The 19629-nt window shown below is 47.2% G+C and overlaps 1 protein-coding gene across 1 annotated transcript in view; it reads left to right on the top strand.

The window, feature by feature from the left end:
* Positions 1 to 454: 454 nt before the first annotated feature.
* dnmt3bb.1 (DNA (cytosine-5-)-methyltransferase 3 beta, duplicate b.1) overlaps positions 455 to 19629 on the top strand; it is a gene marked incomplete at its 3' end in the record, with an annotated part of 33446 nt that continues 14271 nt past the window's right edge. Inside the window, exons 1-10 of the mRNA XM_080014477.1 lie at positions 455 to 526; positions 9089 to 9239; positions 13767 to 13858; positions 14790 to 14906; positions 15452 to 15592; positions 17081 to 17239; positions 17602 to 17709; positions 18066 to 18207; positions 18650 to 18772; positions 19278 to 19322. Coding sequence (XP_079870603.1) covers positions 470 to 526; positions 9089 to 9239; positions 13767 to 13858; positions 14790 to 14906; positions 15452 to 15592; positions 17081 to 17239; positions 17602 to 17709; positions 18066 to 18207; positions 18650 to 18772; positions 19278 to 19322 — 1135 coding nt within the window. The 5' untranslated portion in view covers positions 455 to 469. The remainder of the gene's footprint in view (positions 527 to 9088; positions 9240 to 13766; positions 13859 to 14789; positions 14907 to 15451; positions 15593 to 17080; positions 17240 to 17601; positions 17710 to 18065; positions 18208 to 18649; positions 18773 to 19277; positions 19323 to 19629) is intronic.

Here is a 19629-nt window from a genome sequence, read left to right as displayed (position 1 = left end):
AAATCACACTTAAAAATCATTTAAAAGCGTGTTTAAAAAATCGGATTTCCGGAAGGAAGATCAGAGCCGATCTAGCGCCAAGGTTTAAATGAATTTTTTTGGATGAATGGGCGTGGCCTGGGCCAGGTTGATGTGGACTAAGAGCAGCGCCCAGAGCAGAAGAAGGAGCCCGGCCCTCCAGCAGCTCAGCCTGAGCAGCTTCTCAGGAAGGTGTTTTTCAATTCAGGACCCATTCCAGCAGGATTACCGTCTCCCTGATTTGGATGAAACCTCGTCTGCGGAAGCGCCCAGGCTCCTGGAATGACATTTTCTTGTGCGGTGACCGCTGTAGGTGCAAGGTGCTTGAATGGGCGGACGGTGTTCTGGGCGGTTCTGTCCGATCGTTGAGTGTTCCGTGTTCTGTCTCGTCTGCCTGCGCAGGTTTGAGAAGGAGTCAGGAGCGACGGCGGAGCAGTCGACGGTGACAGCCATGCCTTCCAACAAGTACTGTGCAGCCGACATGGAGGACAGCGACATGACAGCCACGGTGAGGGGGCGGAGAACACCAACAGCACTGTTTGTCTGTAAATACACATCATACTGTGAGACATACGGTTATACATCATACTTTAATATAGACATCATATTTTAAAGGGGACCTATTATGAAAAACCTTGTCAGTGCTTGTGCACGTACATCTGGGTGTGATGCACTAACAACACTGTGAAACAACAACAACACCGTCCGTGTGTTGTGAGCTGCCTGTTTCACTAAACATGTCCTCAAACAAGGCCTCCACATTTGCAACCCCTTCCTACGTCATTTAGGGCTTCAGTAGAACTACAACCACCCTCCATCTGGGTAACTCCGCCCACAGCTAGAAAATAACAAGCACAAATCTTTTAAAAGGAAGAGGAATCAATACCAACGCTCTGTGAAGAAACAGCAGACGATGGAAATGTAAGTATTTAAAAAATAATTCTGCTGTTTCTTTCTCAAACAAGAAAAATAAAACGACACGGTAGATCGACTGTAGGCTGCGGCGCGCCACCCGCTGTGCCTTTCTCCAAACAGAAGCAATAAAAACAGTGTAGTAGAGGAACTAGGGGCCTCAGGAGGGAGGCTCCACCCACAGAAACACAGCGTCAGGAACAGGATGCTTTAGAGGCATGTTACAATGACTAGAATGCATCACCTGAGTGGTACTTCCAGCAAAGCACTTGAACATGTTTTGGGAGCTGAGACCTGTATGAACTAGTTGTAAAGGAACATAATAAATCCTCTTTCATATATACATCATACATGTGATAAATACTTTTATATATACGTAAAAATATAAAAATTGGGAAAAAAAACGAAGTAATTTGTATGCACATGCACACAAAACACACATACATACACATGTGTACAGACGCACACACACACTTAAACCAAGTTAAATAGAAGGGGTGGGAGGTGTGTGTGTGTGTGTGTATATGTGTGTGTATGTGTGTGTGTGTGTGTGTGTGTTTATGTGTGTGTGTGTGTGTGTGTCAGGGCCAACACTCATACTCAATTAGACTCAGATAACAAGCTTTTAGTCCTGTCTGGACACACACACACACACACACACACACACACTTAATGGGCACAGCTGCCTTTTGACAATGAGGAAATGGGGGATGACTGAGTGAGAGAGCGAAAGGAAGAAAGAAAGGAATTAGAGATTATAAAGGATAAAACTAAAAAGATAGAGAGAGCAGACGGAAGAGAAGACAGAGAAGGGTCCCTCTCTTCTCTGCCAGAGGAGCGAGTCACAGATGGAAAGATGAACAGAGGAGAGAGAGAGACAGTGGAGTCTTTATGCACCCAGGAAGTATATGGGGGGCGACACACACACACACACACACACACACACACACACATATACACATACACACACACACACACGGGTGCTGCCGTCTGTTGAAACCTCTTCCCCTCTTTAATTTTCCCTCTCATGTATCACTCATTTTAGAAGCACAACTTCCTCACTGCTCAACTCTCTCTCTCTCTTTCTCTCCCTGTCTCTCTCTTTCTCTCCCTGTCTCTCTCTCTCTCTCTCTTTCTCTCCCTGTGTCTCTCTCTCTCTTTCTCTCCCTGTCTCTCTCTCTCTCTCTCTTTCTCTCCCTGTGTCTCTCTCTCTCTTTCTCTCCCTGTCTCTCTCTCTCTCTCCTTCTCTCCCTGTGTCTCTCTCTCTCTTTCTCTCCCTGTCTCTCTCTCTCTCTCCTTCTCTCCCTGTCTCTTCAGTGCTTTGTAAAAACGGGATCAATTGGGACATTTATTGCATTTTACATTTTCCTCACTCACACGAGACAATCTGCACAGAGTTTACATTGAAGAAGAAAGAAAGAAAGAGAGAAAGAATCTGTTTATTCTGCCAGGTACATTTACAAGTCTTGGAATTTGTAGTGGTGAGGTTTGGTGCGTCCCCCCGCAGACGATTAAGTCGAAAAAAATAGGAAAAAAATGCTCAAATGGCCAAAAACATACAAAAGCGATATTGTCATGTATACTGTATATAAATACACACAGGTGACGTGACCTGGCGTCAATAAAGCCTCTCAGCTCCGTGGTTGAGGCTCGGAGAGAAGCTGCAGAACCTTCTTCAAAAATCGGATTTTCAAAACATTTGGCGGTGGTCGTCATGACGCCCGCGTGCGCGGCCTCAGGCGAGCAGCGGTGACGCCATGAAGGAGCCTCCACGTCCAGCCCAAATACCAGACTCCTCGGTGACAGCTAATCGTTTTTCTGGGTCGGCAGCTCCTCGCAGCCTTGTGCTTTGTGTCACTTTGTGTTTCTAAGCACTAAGAGCGTCAGCGACGTGCTGACAGCGCCGTGGGCCGCGGGGCACAAGCGGGCGGGGCCGGGAATGCACGTGACCTAGGAGGCATGTACACACACACACATACTGCGTGTTCATACACCCGTCCAGCGTGGGTGGCGGGGTACGTTGGAGGGCAGAGCGCTGCAGAACACACAGATACAATTGTGTGACTTGACAGACGGTAAATCCTGCTTTATTCTCGCCGCAAACGTGAGCCCCCTGGCGACAGCGGCACAGTGGCACCCCGCGGCGGTGGCCCGCGGCGCAGTGGTGGCCCGCGCCACAGATGACACCGGTCACTGGCGCCACGGCACTTGGGCAGCTCCTGGATTTTGGGATGTGGCGCGAAGAGCGCGAGGGGAGTTCCCTGGAAGAATTGCATTGGAAGCCACGGGAAATTGGCGTTTTATGTTTTATTTCTGATATGTTGCAACACTGGATTTTATCGTCAATGAACAGGGTTGTTGTAAAGTTCAGTTTTTCTTGGTCTTGATGTGCTTGATGTGCTTACGTTTCTTTTTGCGATATTCACACATGGTGACTTGGTTCTGTACTGAGCAGGACGAGAGGGGGACCGATCCAATCGGGGGGTGAGAGAGTGATGAGAACATGTCTCCGTCACACACAGAGCTTGTTTCATACCATAAGGGAACGGCGTAAAATAAAATAACCTACATCTAAAATAAAAACACTGCTTTGGTGCACCCATCACCGGAAAGCCATTGCTGGCGCGCCGTGGGCACGCTCGCTATGGTCAGAGAGGGAGCCGTTGGGACACAGAGCCAGCCCTGTGGGGCTATTTTAGATGGGGGGGCTTCGTAAAACATTGGGGGCCGGAGCCCCGGGTGCCCACAGCTAACGGTGCCACTGTCGCTGACGTCCTATGTCCCTACCACCTGAAGGTGGGGGGACAGAAGATCCCGGCGTCCCCCCTATTGTGGCGTATCAGCTTGACGTGGCTGATCCAAGCTCCATTCCCTCGCTTGCGCTGGACCGTGAACCCATTGTTTTATTTGACTAATTTAATGCTCTGCCTCCTTGCGTCCGGTTTAAAATATAATATAATCATTTATCCCAAATAATCCTACGTCAACGGCACCGCCTATTGGAACAGGCAAGACTGGCCTGTAAACAAATGCAAGTAGACGGGGGAGCTGCGGCTTCTCTGGATGAAAAGCACTATAACGTTAATAATTTCACTGAGTCCTTTTCATAGTCAAGGTTTTGTGATCTTTGTGGAGTGGAAAAGGAGTTTTGAAGAAAGGTTAAAAGGAAAAAGTTTGGGTTTTTTTCACTTTGAAAACCTGCAACATACAGTTCAAAGAAATTGCTTTGAAATACATTTGAATTGAATGGATTTTTTTCACATATTTTGCTCTCTTCATAATAAGTTCTGTGTGGTTTACTACAGCCTGATGTAACCTCACATAATACCAACAACAACAATAAGAAAAAATAAAGATCTCTGCTACCTCTCTCGGTATCGGTATATGTCTCAGAATTGGCTCGAAACTCAAAAATACTGTGGATCGGTGCATCTCACAGCTGGACAGGGGTCCGAGCCCCTCTCCTGGCCCTCGGGGAACGGACCGACCCACCGGCTCCTTTTCGGCGCTTTTGTCAGTTTTAGCCACGATAAACAACAATTCCTCGCATAAACAAGCAAGAGAGCGAGAATGAAAAGTTGAGATTAAATGGGCTGACGGGTAGAAGGGAAAAGGGAGGACAAAGTGAGAAAAACAGTCAGACAGACAGGTAGACAGACAGACAGCACAGTGACCCCTGGGCATGGTGCTGTCAGCATCGCAGTGGAGGCGGAGCCTACTGGAGCTCTGTGCAGTGTGGGGGCGGGGCGTTGTGCAGAGTGGAGGCGGGGCTTAGCTCCATGTGGAGTGATGGATATAGAGGACGGCAGCTTAATGGAGTGATGATGATGAGAATAATAAGCTGAGGGAGCCCGGATGTCACAACACATTTGTAAAGCCTCCTGAGTCTCAGACTAAACCTTTACACTACGAGAGCAGAAGATGAGATTTGGGAGAAAGGACCAGGGATCGGAGAGTGACCAACTGGATGTGGAGTTCATGAGCTCATTCTTGCATGCTGCACCTTCAGTAGGGTGTTCATAGATTAGTGAATGGATGTTTGATAGTTCGTTCACAAGGCCACGCCCCCTTCTGTCAGATCCTGAGACGCCCGAATGTTTGCCTGCACTAAGTTGTACAGGTCATCTGAATCTGCTGTTGTTGCATGATGGCGGTTCTCAACTGGGTGACGAGTGTATTTCTAGAGGACCTCGGGTGTGTACGTCCACTTCTTCAAAAATCAATTGAGTCATAATGCTGCGCTTTTATTTTGAAACACCATTTCCCACCTCAGTGTTGGGACTCATGACCTCAGTTGTTTGGTTAAATTTAATCAAAGCAGAACTGGTGAGATGGTCACTCTCCTCCACCCTTCAATCAAAGTATTGTGGATTACTAAGCGCCAGTCAGTATCAGTATTAGTCAATATAGGTTATTGATCAGTTTTGTGGAAATTGTTTCTTCACCAAGGAAAGATTGTGTCGACGCTGAGAATAATCGCCCCCTATTTCACCTTCTTTTTTTATTCTATTAGTTTTATTTTTATACACATTGCTCTTGCAACTTCAAACAATGTGAGTTTTTGGTGTTGAGCAGCTCCACTCACAACAGGCGGCAAGATTTGATCAATTATGTCAGGAATGTTGAGATTTGGGAGTCGCTCCAGGAGCCTTCCTCCAGAAACTGGGTGAAGCAGACAGACAGGTACTGAGACAGTGAGACAGCTCCTGATGGACAGGTATACTTGCGGAAAGATGGTTGGAGGAGGGAGGGAGGCGGCTCCCAGTGTCACCAGTACAGACTGTTAGCCGCGCCACTTCCTGTCAGCACCTTGTCATGATGATGATCAATGTCAACTTTTTACCGGAATCTTGCCCTTGCAATGCGTGATGGGTAAGGATGTTTCTCTGGGTGTAGCACGTCATCGTGTGATGCCTTGTGGTGGCACATGGTGCGTACGAGGAGCCATCTGCACCCAGGAGCCGCTTACATTCATATTCATATTCATATTCATATTCATATTCATATTCATATTCATGTTTTGTTTGTTTAGAAGTCCAGTGGCAGCCCTCCATTCTGACCCAAAGTCTCTCTCTCTACTTCTGACATCCCCCTCTCTCTCCCTCCCTCTCTCTCTTTCCTTGTTTTCCTTGTCTTTAGCATCTTGAACGCACACTTTACGCACAAGTTCATCGAGTTCACTCCATTCATCGTGTGGGAAATGTGGCTCAATCTGGCACTCACACACACACAAACATACACACACACAACCACACTCACGCAAACAAAACACTCGCACAAACACTCACACAAACACACTCAGACACAAACACTCACACAAACACACTCAGACACAAACACTCACACAAACACACTCACGCAAACACACAAAAAAACAGTCGCACAAAAAACACAACCACACTCACACAAACAAAACACTCGCACAAACACTCACACAAACACACTCAGACACAAACACTCACGCACAAACGGAAATGCACACAAACACACACACTGAGACACAAACTCACACAAACACACTCACACAATCACACACACAAACACACTCACATAATAACACACACTCACACAATAACACACAAACACACTCAGACACAAACACACTCACACAATCACACACACAAACACACTCACACAATCACACACACAAACACACTCACACAATCACACACACAAACACACTCACATAATAACACACACACTCACACAAACACACTCACACAATCACACACACAAACACACTCACATAATAACACACACAAACACACTCACACAAACACAATCACACACACAAACACACTCACATAATAACACACACAAACACACTCACACAATCACACACACAAACACACTCACACAAACACAATCACACACACAAACACACTCACATAATAACACACACAAACACACTCACACAAACACAATCACACACACAAACACACTCACATAATAACACACACAAACACACTCACACAAACACAATCACACACACAAACACACTCACATAATAACACTCACACAAACACACTCACACAATCACACACACAAACACACTCACATAATAACACACACAAACACACTCACACAAACACAATCACACACACACTCACATAATAACACTCACACAAACACACTCACACAATCACACACACAAACACACTCACATAATAACACACACAAACACACTCACACAAACACAATCACACACACAAACACACTCACATAATAACACACACACTCACACAAACACACTCACACAATCACACACACAAACACACTCACATAATAACACACTCACACAATCACACTGACAAACACACTCACATAATAACACACACACTCACACAAACACACTCACACAATCACACACACAAACACAGTCACATAATAACTCACACAAACACACTCACACAATCACACACACAAACACACTCACATAATAACACACACAAACACACTCACACAATCACACACACAAACACACTCACATAATAACAAACACACTCACACAATCACACACACAAAAACACTCACATAATAACACACACAAACACACTCACACAAACACTCACACTCACACAATAACACACAAAGACACTCAGACAAAAACACACTCACACAATATCACACTCACACAATCAAACACACTCACATAATAACACACACAAACACACTCACACAATATCACACTCACACAATCAAACACACTCACACAATATCACACTCACACAATCAAACACACTCACATAATAACACACACAAACACACTCACACTCACACAAACACACTCAGACACAAACACACTCACACAATAACACACAAACACTCACACAATAACACACAAACACACTCACACACAAACACACACACACTCACATAAACATACTCAGACACAAACACTTACACAAACACACAAACTCACACAAACACACACTCACATTTTCACTACTTAGACACATTCCTTTTTTTAACGACTCCTACATTTCCACAAAGCCTCAAATGTGTGTAATTGTGCACGTGCACTGTGTTTTGTGTACATGTTGTTTAGCTGCTGTTCGTCGCTCTGGGTTCTTTCAGTACATTACATTACATTACATAGCATTACTTTATGTAACATAGCATTTCATTGCATTGCATTACATTGAATTACATAGCTTTACATTACATAGCATTACTTTACGTTACATGGCATTACATTACGTTACATAGAATTACTTTACATTACATAGCATTGCATTACATTACATAGCATTACTTTACGTTACATAGAATTACATTACATAGCATTACATTACATAACATAGCATTACTTTACGTTACATAGCATTGTTTGCTTGGGCTGGGTTCATCCTTTCTCTCAGCTAAGTGGCAGGATTTGGGGTGTCACGGAATGTGTGGGCGAGCCGGCGTTGGGCCGTGACACATCCGTCATTTCACAGGTTATTTTCTTTGTGTGGCTTTGGGCTGCAGCGCTGCTCCACTCACCTGTTGTGATGCTGCCGTCATGACTCACTTCTCCTTCCATTCATCTTGTTTTATCTTCCCGCCTTTCCAGTCCAGGCTGGTTCTGATCCGCTTAAATGGAGTTGCACGTCGGACTGTTGGATGTTCGGACTCATAACACATGCATACTTATGCATGCATTCTTACATACACACAAAATGGCCGCCGAATTGGAATCAGTGTCAATCAATTTCATAATTGGATGAGATCAATGCATAACTCGATAGATCGATCGATCGCTAGATTTCTGAACAGACGGTATAATGAGGCAACCAAACAACACAAGGAGGCTAACAATTTCCCAAATCTGGTTGCCCGGGACAACTGGGCAACCATTCTTGATGAGCCGTTCTCACACACACACACATTCCAGACACACATTTCTTCCCTTCATACAAGACAACTGTACACGTTGGCATAGCGACATGATACTTCACAGTGTCACTGCGAGGTTGCTTCATTTGAACAGTCTCTGATGTTCCGACCTGTTTCACCAAACTGGTGCCGTTGCCCCGGGCAACTGTTGTTTACTCTCCGTTCAGGTGCGAGTCAGTCCGGCCAGTAGTGACATGTCGTGCTACACTGATCTCCACTCATTTTCTCATCATCATTATCTCCCTCCATCCCCCTCTCCCCCTCCATCCCCCTTCCCCAGGTGGCGGTGAATGGGGACACGCCCCCCGCCGAGAGCCTCTCGGAGAACGAGGGCCGGGTGGAGCTGACCACCAACGGCAGCCCACTGACAGCGGCCGAACCTCCGTCACCGTTCAGCCCCAAACAGAACGGGGACGCAGCGTCGCCACAGGGTGGGAAGCGCACACACACACACACACACACACACACACTCACACACACACACACTCACACACACACACACACACACACACACACACACACACACACACACACACACACACACACACACACACACACTCATTGAAATCGTAGACTATAATGACTATTACAGTCCAAGATAATAGGAGGGATTATAGTAAATTATCGCACGCAATTATCAGCATCATCCATCCCTCCATCCCTCCCTCAATCCCTCCATCCATCCATTTTCCTCTGCTTATCCGGGGCTGGGTCGCGGTGGCAGAAGGCTGAGCAAGGAGCTCCAGGCCCCTTCTCCCCGGCAACGTTTTCCATCCTGATCAGATGCCCGAACCACTGCGCCTTGAGATCCTGCCCATGAATATCACAAACAGAATCTAGGACAAGGGGCAACCATGGCGGAGTCCAACGCCCACTGAGAACGTGTTTGACTTTGTGCCGAGAATACGAACACAGCTCTCACTTTGGTTGTACGAGGCCCGGATGACTCATCCCAACGGCCCCGGTACCCCATACTCCGTCAGTACCCCCCGCAGGATCCCCCGAGGGACACGGTCGAAAGCCTTCTCCAGGGCCGCAAAACACATGTAGACTGGATGGGCAAAATCCCAAGACCCCCCCAGCAACCCTGCAAGAGTAAAGAGCTGGTCCACTGTTCCACGTCCAGCAAGGAATCTGCATTGCTCCTCCTGAATCTGAGGTTCGACATCGGCCGGAGCCTCCTTTCCAGCACCCTGGATTAAACTTTGTCGGGGAGGCTGATCAGTGTGATACCCCTATCATTGGAGCACATCCTCCGGTCCCCCTTTTTAAAAATGGGAACCACCGCCCCGGTCTGCCATTCCACAGGTACTGTACCCGACATCCATGCGACACCGAAGAGGCTTGTCAGCCAAGACAGCCCAACAATGTCCAGAGCCTTCAGCATCTCAGGGCAAATCTCATCCAACCCCAGCGCCTTGCCCCGAGGAGCTTTTTAACTGCCTCAGAGACCTCTGCCAGGCATATGGACGAGACTTCCCCCGAGTCTTCAGACTCTGCCTCTTCCCCTGAGGACGTATTGATCGGGTTCAAGAGTTCCTCAAAGTGCTCTGTCCACCGCCCGACAATATTATTACATTACATTACATTGCATTTAGCAGATGCTTTTATCCAAAGCGACTTACAATTATTCAAACACCGACGGACGCAGCCATCAGGAGCAATTAGGGGTTAAGTGTCTTGCTCAAAGACACTACAGCATGCTAGCAGGAGGAGCCTGGGATCCAACCAGCAACCTTTAGATTACTAGACCACCAGCTCTACCTCCTGAGCTACCATCCCCCCCCAATATCTACAGTCTAGGTCAGCAGTTCTCCTCCCCGGCTGAACACAGCCTGAGCCAAGCCCTGCTTTACCTTTCTGGGTCGCCGAACAGTTTGCCTGAACTTCGTTGAGGCCAAGTGAAAGTCCTTCTCCATAGCCTCCCCAAGCTCCTCCCACACCCGGGTTTTTGCTTCATTGATCGCCGAAGCTGCAGCCCTTCTAGCCTACCGGTACCTGTCTGCTGCCTCGGGAGATCCCTGGGTCAGCCAAGCCCGAAAAGCCTCTTTCTTCAGCTTGACGGTTTCCTTCACCGCTGGTGTTCACCAATGGGTTCTTGGGTTACCGCCACGACAAGCACCGACTGCCTTCCGACCACAGCTCCTAGCAGACGCCTGCAATGGAGGTTTTGAACATGACCCACTCGGATTCCATGTCCCCAACCTTCCCCGGGATGCGCGAAAAATTCTTCCAGAGGTGGGAGTTGAAGACCTCGCGGACAGGGGCATCCACCAGGCGTTCCCAGTTCACCCTCATTACACGTTTGGGTTTACCAGGTCTGTCTGGCAGCCTCCCCCGCCATCTGATCCAACTCACCACCAGGTGGTAATAAGCCGAGTGTCCAAGACATATGGCCGCAAATCTGATGACACGACCACTAAGTCGATCATCAGTCTTTAACCTAAGTTGGTCTGGTACCACGTACACTTATGAGCCAGCCTGTGCTCGAACATGGTGTTCATTATGTCCAATACATGATTAGCACAGAAGTCCAATAACAAAGCACCGCTCGGATTCAGATCAGGCAGGCCGTTCCTCCCAATCACCCCCTTCCAGGTTTCTCCATCGTTGCCCACGTGAGCGTTGAAGTCTCCCAGTAGAACTATAGAGTCCCTAGGCGGAGCCCCTTCCAGGACACCACCCAGAGACTCCAAGAAGCCTGTATACTTTGAACTGGTGTTCGGTGCATAAGCACACACAACAGTCAGAGCTTTCCCCTTAGCACCTTGTAGTCGCATAGAGGGGACCCTCTCATTCACTGGGGAGAACTCCAACACAGCGGCACTCAGCCGGGGGCTCATGAGTATCCCCACACCCGCCCGGCGCCTCTCACCCTTTGGCAACTCTGGAAAAGGAGAGAGTCCAGCCCCTCTCCAGGAGTTTGGTTCCAGAGCCAGTGCTTTGTGTAGAGGTGAGCCCAACTATAGCTAGTTGGTACCGCTCCACCTTCCGCACCAGCTCCGGCTCCTTCCCCGCCAGAGAGGTGACATTCCGCGTCCCTAGAACTAGTCTACGATGCCGAGGATCAGCAGGCCCAGGCCCCCGCCTTTGCCTGCCGCCCGGCTGGCATTGCACCCGACCCCAACGCCTATCCCTACAGGTGGTGGGTCCACAGGGTGGATTATTATTATTATTATTATTATTATTATTACATTTACATTTACGTTTAGTCATTTATCAGACGCTTTTATCCAAAGCGACTTACAAGGGAGAATAACATTCAAGCTACATTGCGACAGAGACATTAGTGTAACAATAAATACTGCTAGGTAGTGCTAAGTAATTGTAAGTTAGGAGAGGAGGTACTCTCTGAAGAGCTGGGTCTTCAAGTGCTTCTTAAAGACAGAGAGGGAGGTCCCTGCTCTGGTCATTTTTGGCAGCTCGTTCCACCAACGTGGAACTACAAATGAGAATAACCTGGATTGCCGTGGTTGTACGGCCGGCAGAGCCAGGCCACGCTCATTTGATGAGCGCAGCATCCGGGGGGTAACATGTGCTTTTACAAGAGCATTTAAGTAGGTGGGAGCATTCTGTATCATCTGCAGTGGCTTCACTGCACAGGCCGGCAAGCCTGTTAAGAGAGCGTTGCAGTAGTCGAGACGGGACATCACCAAGGTTTGTACCAGCAGTTGAGTGGTATATTGGGTCAGGTACGGCCTGACTTTTCGGATGTTGAGTAGTGCGAAGCAGCAGGACCGGGAGACGGCGACAACATGGTCCGAGAATGTAGTTGGTCATCAATAATGACACCAAGATTCCTTGCAGCCTTGGTAGAAACAAGAGATAGAGTCAATTGTAATATCAATGTTGTGATAAATACCTTGTTTGGCTGGGAAGACCAGCAGTTCCGTCTTCGCCAGGTTCAGTTGAAGATGATAATCCTTCATCGATGTGGATATGTCAGTGAGACAATCCGAGATCCGCGTCGAGACAGTGGGGTCGTCGGGCGGGAAGGACAGATAGAGTTGAGTATCATCCGCATAGCAGTGATATGAAAAGCCATGTGAGCGGATGATGGGGCCCAGTGAGGTGGTGTATATGGCAAAGAGGAGGGGTCCTAGCACCGAGCCTTGGGGCACCCCTGTGGTGAGGTTGTGAGGCACAGACAGCTGGCCTCGCCATGTCACACTGAACGAGCGCCCAGTGAGGTAAGATTCGAACCAGGAAAGTGCACTGCCCGTTATGCCCATGCTTGAGAGTATGGACAGGAGTATGCAATGATTGACAGTGTCAAAAGCAGCTGATAAGTCAAGCAGAATGAGAACCGAGGATTTGGCAGCAGCTCTAGCAGTTTTTAAGGCCTCTGTCACAGACAACAGGGCTGTTTCGGTGGAGTGACCACTTTTGAAGCCAGATTGAAGTGTATCAAGAAGGTTGTTTCTCGACAGGTATTCTGTTACCTGTCTAGAGACTGCCCTCTCTATGGTTATGATTATTATTATCAGCATATATATATATATATGCATACATGCATCGTCATATATACCTGTAACTATACAGGTATATATGACTATAATATCCATAAATGCACAGACAAAAAATGTACACACACATACATACACTCATACACAGGTACAGATTTCTAGAAAAAGACAAAACACATGCAGCTACAGGTACACAAACAAAGTGACTTTTATATTTACCCTTATTTCTTTAGTAATTTATTTAATTAGTATTTAATGAGGACCAAATTAGTAATTTAGTCCTAATTTTTAAGTAATTTCCCCCAGGGATTATTAAAGTATTTCTGATTCTGATTTATCTTCCCCTCTCTGTCTCTCTCTGTCTCTCTCTGTCTGTCTCTCTCTCTGTCTCTCTCTGTCTCTCTCTCTCTGTCTCTCTCTGTCTCTCTCTCTCTCTGTCTCTCTCTGTCTCTCTCTGTCTCTCTCTCTCTGTCTGTCTGTCTCTCCCTCTAGATAATCAGTGCTCAGGAGTGAACAGAAAGAGAAGCGCAAAGAAGATGGAGGAGGAGGAGGAGGAGGAGGACAGCAGCTGGGAGTTCAACCAGGTGCACACACACAACCACACACTCTCACACCGCCATCGTCCTTGTGTCCTTGTGACAACACTCTAACAACGTGACAACACTATAATAACACTTTAACAACAATGTAACAACACTATAATAATACCTTAACAACACTGCAATAACACCGTAACAACACTATAATAACACCTTAACAACAATGTAACAACACTATAATAACACCTTAACAACACTATAATAACACCTTAACAACACTGCAACAACACCTTAACAACACTATAATAACACCTTAACCACGTCGATCCCAGGCTCCTCCTGCTAGCATGCTGTAGTGTCCTTGAGCAAGACACTTAACCCCTAATTGCTCCTGATGGCTGCGTCCGTCGGTGGTTGGATAATTGTAAGTGGCTTTGGATAAAAGCGTCTGATCAATGTAATGTAACCTTAACAACACTGCAATAACACCGTAACAACACTATAATAACATCTTAACAACAATGTAACAACACTATAATAACACCTTAACAACAATGCAATAACATCTTAACCACACTGCAATAACACCTTAACAACACTATAATAACACCTTAACAACACTGCAATAACACCTTAACAACACTGCAATAACACCTTAACAACACTATAATAACACTGTAACAACACTATAATAACACCATAACAACATTGTAATTATATTACAATAGCACTGTAACAACACTGTAATAAAAACCAACGTTTTTAACACGCTGACTACACCATGCATTGTTTCTACCGCGGTATTTGTTTCCCTGGAGACAAATTCACCTTGAACTTGTTGGAACTTTAATCTGGAACGTTAAACAATGTGTGTGTGTGTGTGTGTGTGTGTGTGTGTGTGTGTGTGTGTGTGTGTGTGTGTGTGTGTGTGTGTGTGTGTGTGTGTGTGTGTGTGTGTGTGTGTGTGTGTGTGTAGTTGGGTCTCAGACAGACACCACAGCCTCGCACCATTTTCCAAGCAGGACTCACACCACACACACACGGCAAGGCTCGGAGGCAGCCACGCAGACACAATGCGCTGCACACACCTCTGGTAGGCACACACACACACACACACACACACACAAACATGCCTAGAAAAATGTATTTGTATTCATTTTGTATTTTTGTTTTTTCGTTCTGACTTAAGACGAAAATATACAAAATATGTATAAATACAAAAAAGTATATAATCATGATCATATATATCAATATATATGTATAATAGACGTAATTATTATGTTTTTATTATGATTATTGCTAATGTCTGTATATACACAAGCATATTCCCTCTATCTATTCCATTTTATTTCATTTTATTTTTAGTGTATTTTATTTTATTCTATATATTTTTATTTTATTCTATAAGTTTTCAACTTGCTGTATTACGTTTTAGGAGTCAGTTAGTCGGTCTATTCGAAATTATTATTTTTTTTTTATTGTGTGTTATCACCGGGTTATCACATTTCACTGCATATATGTATGAAAGTATGTATATGTATGTGACAAATAAAAATCTTGAATCTTGATTATAAAATAAAATTATTGTTGTATTTTTACAGAATAATAACATTAAATATTATATCCCTGTCCTCTCAGTGCGGTGGCCTTGAGCCCCCCGTGCTGGTGTCCACCCCGGTCCCTGAGGGCCCCAACCTGGAGCTGATGGAAGCCGACTCCAAAGACTCCGCCCAGAGCTCCAGCACCGTCAGCAGCTCCGACACCCAGGCCGAGTACAAGGTACGAGGGAGGGAGAGAGAGGGAGGGAGAGGGAGGGAGGGAGGGAGGGAGGGAGGGAGGGAGGGAGAGGGAGGGAGAGGGAGGGAGTTGAATGTCTGTGTCTACTGGTCCGTGAAACCACAACACAAAGGTTGAAGTCCCGCTGTTGACTGACAAAGTGCTCTTGGGCGCTGTCTGTGCGACGTGGTGGGTGATTAGTTTTATCCTGTGGGGGAAAGTGGGTTAAGAATGAGCCACAGTGGAAGTTTACTACCATCAAATAAATCACTTGGTGGAAAAGAACCAGTGAAGAAGTATCTTCATGATGATACGGTGAGAAAAGAAAGGAATCGAAAAACCTGTCTCCACACTCCAAGCAGTGGAGCCCCCGGGGGCCTCGGGGGGCTTTGCCAGTGCAGGAAAAAGTGGGTTTGACTGCTCAGCCTTCTCTACCAGGTGCTAGTGTGAAAACACACACACACACACACTCTGGCAGTGTTTGCTCTCAATCAATAGGACCTTTCAGGTCATTAAGACCACAAGTCGAACCTTTGTGTGTGTGTGTGTGTGTGTGTGTGTGTGTGTGTGTGTGTGTGTGTGTGTGTGTGTGTGTGTGTGTGTGTGTGTGTGTGTGTGTGTTTGTGTGTGTTGCTGTACGTGTCCATACGTGCATGTAGCGATCCACATCTCCATGCGTGTTCAACATGTGTATTAGTGTGTATTAGTGTGTATTTGTGTGTAATAGTGTGTATTTGTGTGTAATAGTGTGTATTAGTGTGTATTAGTGTGTAGTTGTGTGTATTAGTGTGTATTAGTGTGTGGATGCGTGCGTGTGCCTCGTCACGCCCGCTCGCACAGCGCCCACAGGGCAGCAGTGGAGCAGCGTCCCTCAGAACAGGGACCAGGAGCCTCCACCTCCAGAAGGATCTGAAGGGCCCCGCACGCCGGGGCCCGGTCTGCACCGGAGCCTGTGAGAGGGAAGGAGGACGGAGCAGAACCTCCAGAGACAACAATAACAATAACAATAAGCAATGAAAATGGTGACGCTGTTGTGTCCCAACAAGGGGGGCCCGGCGGTTCCGTCTGTTTGCGGACGGTGCAGCGGGTTGTTCCTCGCCCTGTTGCAAAACATGAAACGAAAATTCATTTGAGGTTTGAGGAAGCAGACGTGGCAACCCCCCTAAAAACATTGATATCTCTTCTCCTCAAAGCTTCTTAAACCTCAACGTGGGAACAAGGCCCTCAACCGTGTTTCAGTGTCCTGGTCTGGTTCTCATACCAGGAAAATACCATGTAAATACCATGTAAATACCAGGAAAATACCAGGAAAATCAAGGGGGTGGAGTTACCAAGGGGTAACTCGCGGTCTCATTTTTCAGAAATAACCGACCGCTGATTGGATGGCCGCCATCGGTTGTTGGTTGTTGGACAGTACACTTTCTTCCAAAAAAAAAGTCTCATTCATCTCCATCTCCCTCCCTCCTCCCATCCCTGCTCCTCCACCCGCAGGACAAGAAGGGCTTCGGCATCGGCGAGCTGGTGTGGGGGAAGATCAAGGGGTTCTCGTGGTGGCCGGGCATGGTGGTGACGTGGAAGGCCACCGGGAAGCGGCAGGCCACCCACGGCATGCGCTGGCTGCAGTGGTTCGGAGACGGCAAGTTCTCAGAGGTGAGGAAGGAGGAGGGGAGGGAGAGGGGGTGGGTGGAGGGAAGGAGGAGAGATGGAGGAGGGGGGAGACGGAGGGAGAGATGATGGAGGGGGAAGGGGATGGAGGAGGGAGGGAGAGAAGGTGGAGGGGTGGATGGAGGGATGACGTGTCATTTAGAATCATTTATTTATCCCGATACTGACTTGTGGAAGTGGTTGCCAGGCAACCATGCATCAGTAAATTTGGTTGCCCAGACGGACAAACTACTTGCCCAATGTTTGAACCATTGATTGAGATCAATAGATGAACAGAACAATTCTGTGTTTAACAGTGGCTCCCCCTCCCTCCCTCTCCCCCTCTCTCCCCCTCTCCCTTCCTCCAGGTCTCAGCAGATAAACTGGACTCCATCACAGCCTTCCCCAAGTTCTTCAGTCAGTCCTCCTACACCAAGCTGGCGTCGTACCGCCGGGCCATCTTCCAGGCCCTGGAGGTAAACAGGCAGGCAGACAACAGACAGACAGGCGGACAGACAGGCAGACAGATGACAGAGTGTCTGTCTGTGAAATAATTCTCAGTCATTCAGGACTGACAGCCTGTATGAAAGGCTTTTCTTTCTTTCTTTTTCTTTCTGTTGCTCTGTCTGTTTTTCTGGCTGTTTCCTCACACTTGTTTCAGCTTCGTTCTGTTTGTTGTGTCAGAGAAACAGACAAACTCTCGTTGCTATTATTGATGGTAACAAGTAATGATCCAGCTTGTGGATTTTCCTCCCCCCGTCTCTCCCTCCCTCTCTCTCTCCCTTCCCTCCCCCTCCCTCCCTCTCTCTCTCTCCCTCCCTCCCCCCGACAGATGGCCAGTATTCGGGCAGAGAAGTCCTTCCCTCTGTCCAGCTCCGAGGGTCCAGAGGAGCAGGTCAAGCCCATGCTGGACTGGGCCAACGGCGGCTTCTTGCCCAAGGGGCAGGAGGGAATCAAACCCATGCTCAGCACCGGTGAGCAAGGCAGCTGGAGCATGCTACACCACACAAGTATGTGTTTGTCCGTCGATATCACAACAAGCGATGCTTTGTAAAATTGACTGAAACAGACTTGCAATGCACAGTAACACCAGCAGGGGGTGGCCAGGGCCAAGCACCTCGCCAGTCCAACTGTTTAACGTGTTGAGGCAGCTCTTCACTGGAAAGAACCAAAAAACGGGTGAAAAACTGTCGTCAAAATTTTTACTTTACAAAACTTTATATTATGAGATCGTCTGAGATATCCAGGTCGAGTGTGGATACAAGTTTTGCTGTATTTGTGTGTGTATGTAAATGTGTACATACGTGTGTGTGTGTGTGTGTGTGTGTGTGTGTGTGTGTGTGTGTGTATGTGTGTGTGTGCGTGCGTGTCTGTGTACATGCTTCACAGTATTGACTTGTGCTCCGTCTCCTCCAGATCCCAACATGTTGGACCACCAGGTTTTGGACGTGTCCCTGCCGGAGTATTTCCCCAGCGCCAAGCGTCCCAGAGTCAGCCTCTCCAAGAGCAAACCACTGCCCGAGGAGAGCTACAGCAGAGGTAGGACGCAACCAGAGCACCAGTATACACCAGTATACCCACCAGTATACACCAGTATACCCACCTGTATACCCACCAGTATACACCAGTATACCCACCAGTATACCCACCAGTATACACCAGTATACCCACCTGTATACCCACCAGTATACACCAGTATACCCACCTGTATACCCACCAGTATACACCAGTATACCCACCAGTATACCCACCTGTATACCCACCAGTATACCCACCAGTATACCCACCAGCGATGACATACATGACAAAACACACATGTTGTGCGTACAATTACCCACCAGAGGAGTAATCCATCATCACCAGTTTAGCCAGCAGGAAGAGTGGGTGGTCCTGCCTCCTGGTGGACATGGAAGGAAAAAACACAGGACCCACTTCAAGGAATAATGAAAAGGCCGCACGTGTGTGAAGACGTGTTCTGACGTCCTTACGTTCTGATGTTCTGATGTTCTGATGTTCTGATGTTCCATCTTTCTGTCTCTTACAGAACAAATGGTGAATGAAGTTTTGAAGAATAAAAGAAGTATTGAAGGTAATGATGCGATGCCACTGCCCCCAACCCCCAGCGTTTGAGCAGCAGATAAAGATGAACTCAGACTCCAATTATATGTCGAAGCAGACTCAGGATTGTTGGATCAAGCCCTCACTCACCAGAAATGTTCTAGTTTCAGTTTGCTCTGTGTGTGTGTGTGTGTGTGTGTGTGTGTGTGTGTGTGTGTAATGTAAGCTAATAAGCTGCTGGTGTGTGCACGCTTTGTGTGTGTGAATGAGGGAGAGCGCAGTTTGTCAGGACGTGTGTGTGTTTGGCATCCATTTTAATTGTGGATTGAAGTAGTTTT

Source organism: Zeus faber (assembly GCF_960531495.2).
Source record: "Zeus faber genome assembly, chromosome: 15".
Classification (NCBI taxonomy): domain Eukaryota; kingdom Metazoa; phylum Chordata; class Actinopteri; order Zeiformes; family Zeidae; genus Zeus; species Zeus faber.
This window is presented reverse-complemented; position numbering and strand designations above follow the sequence as displayed.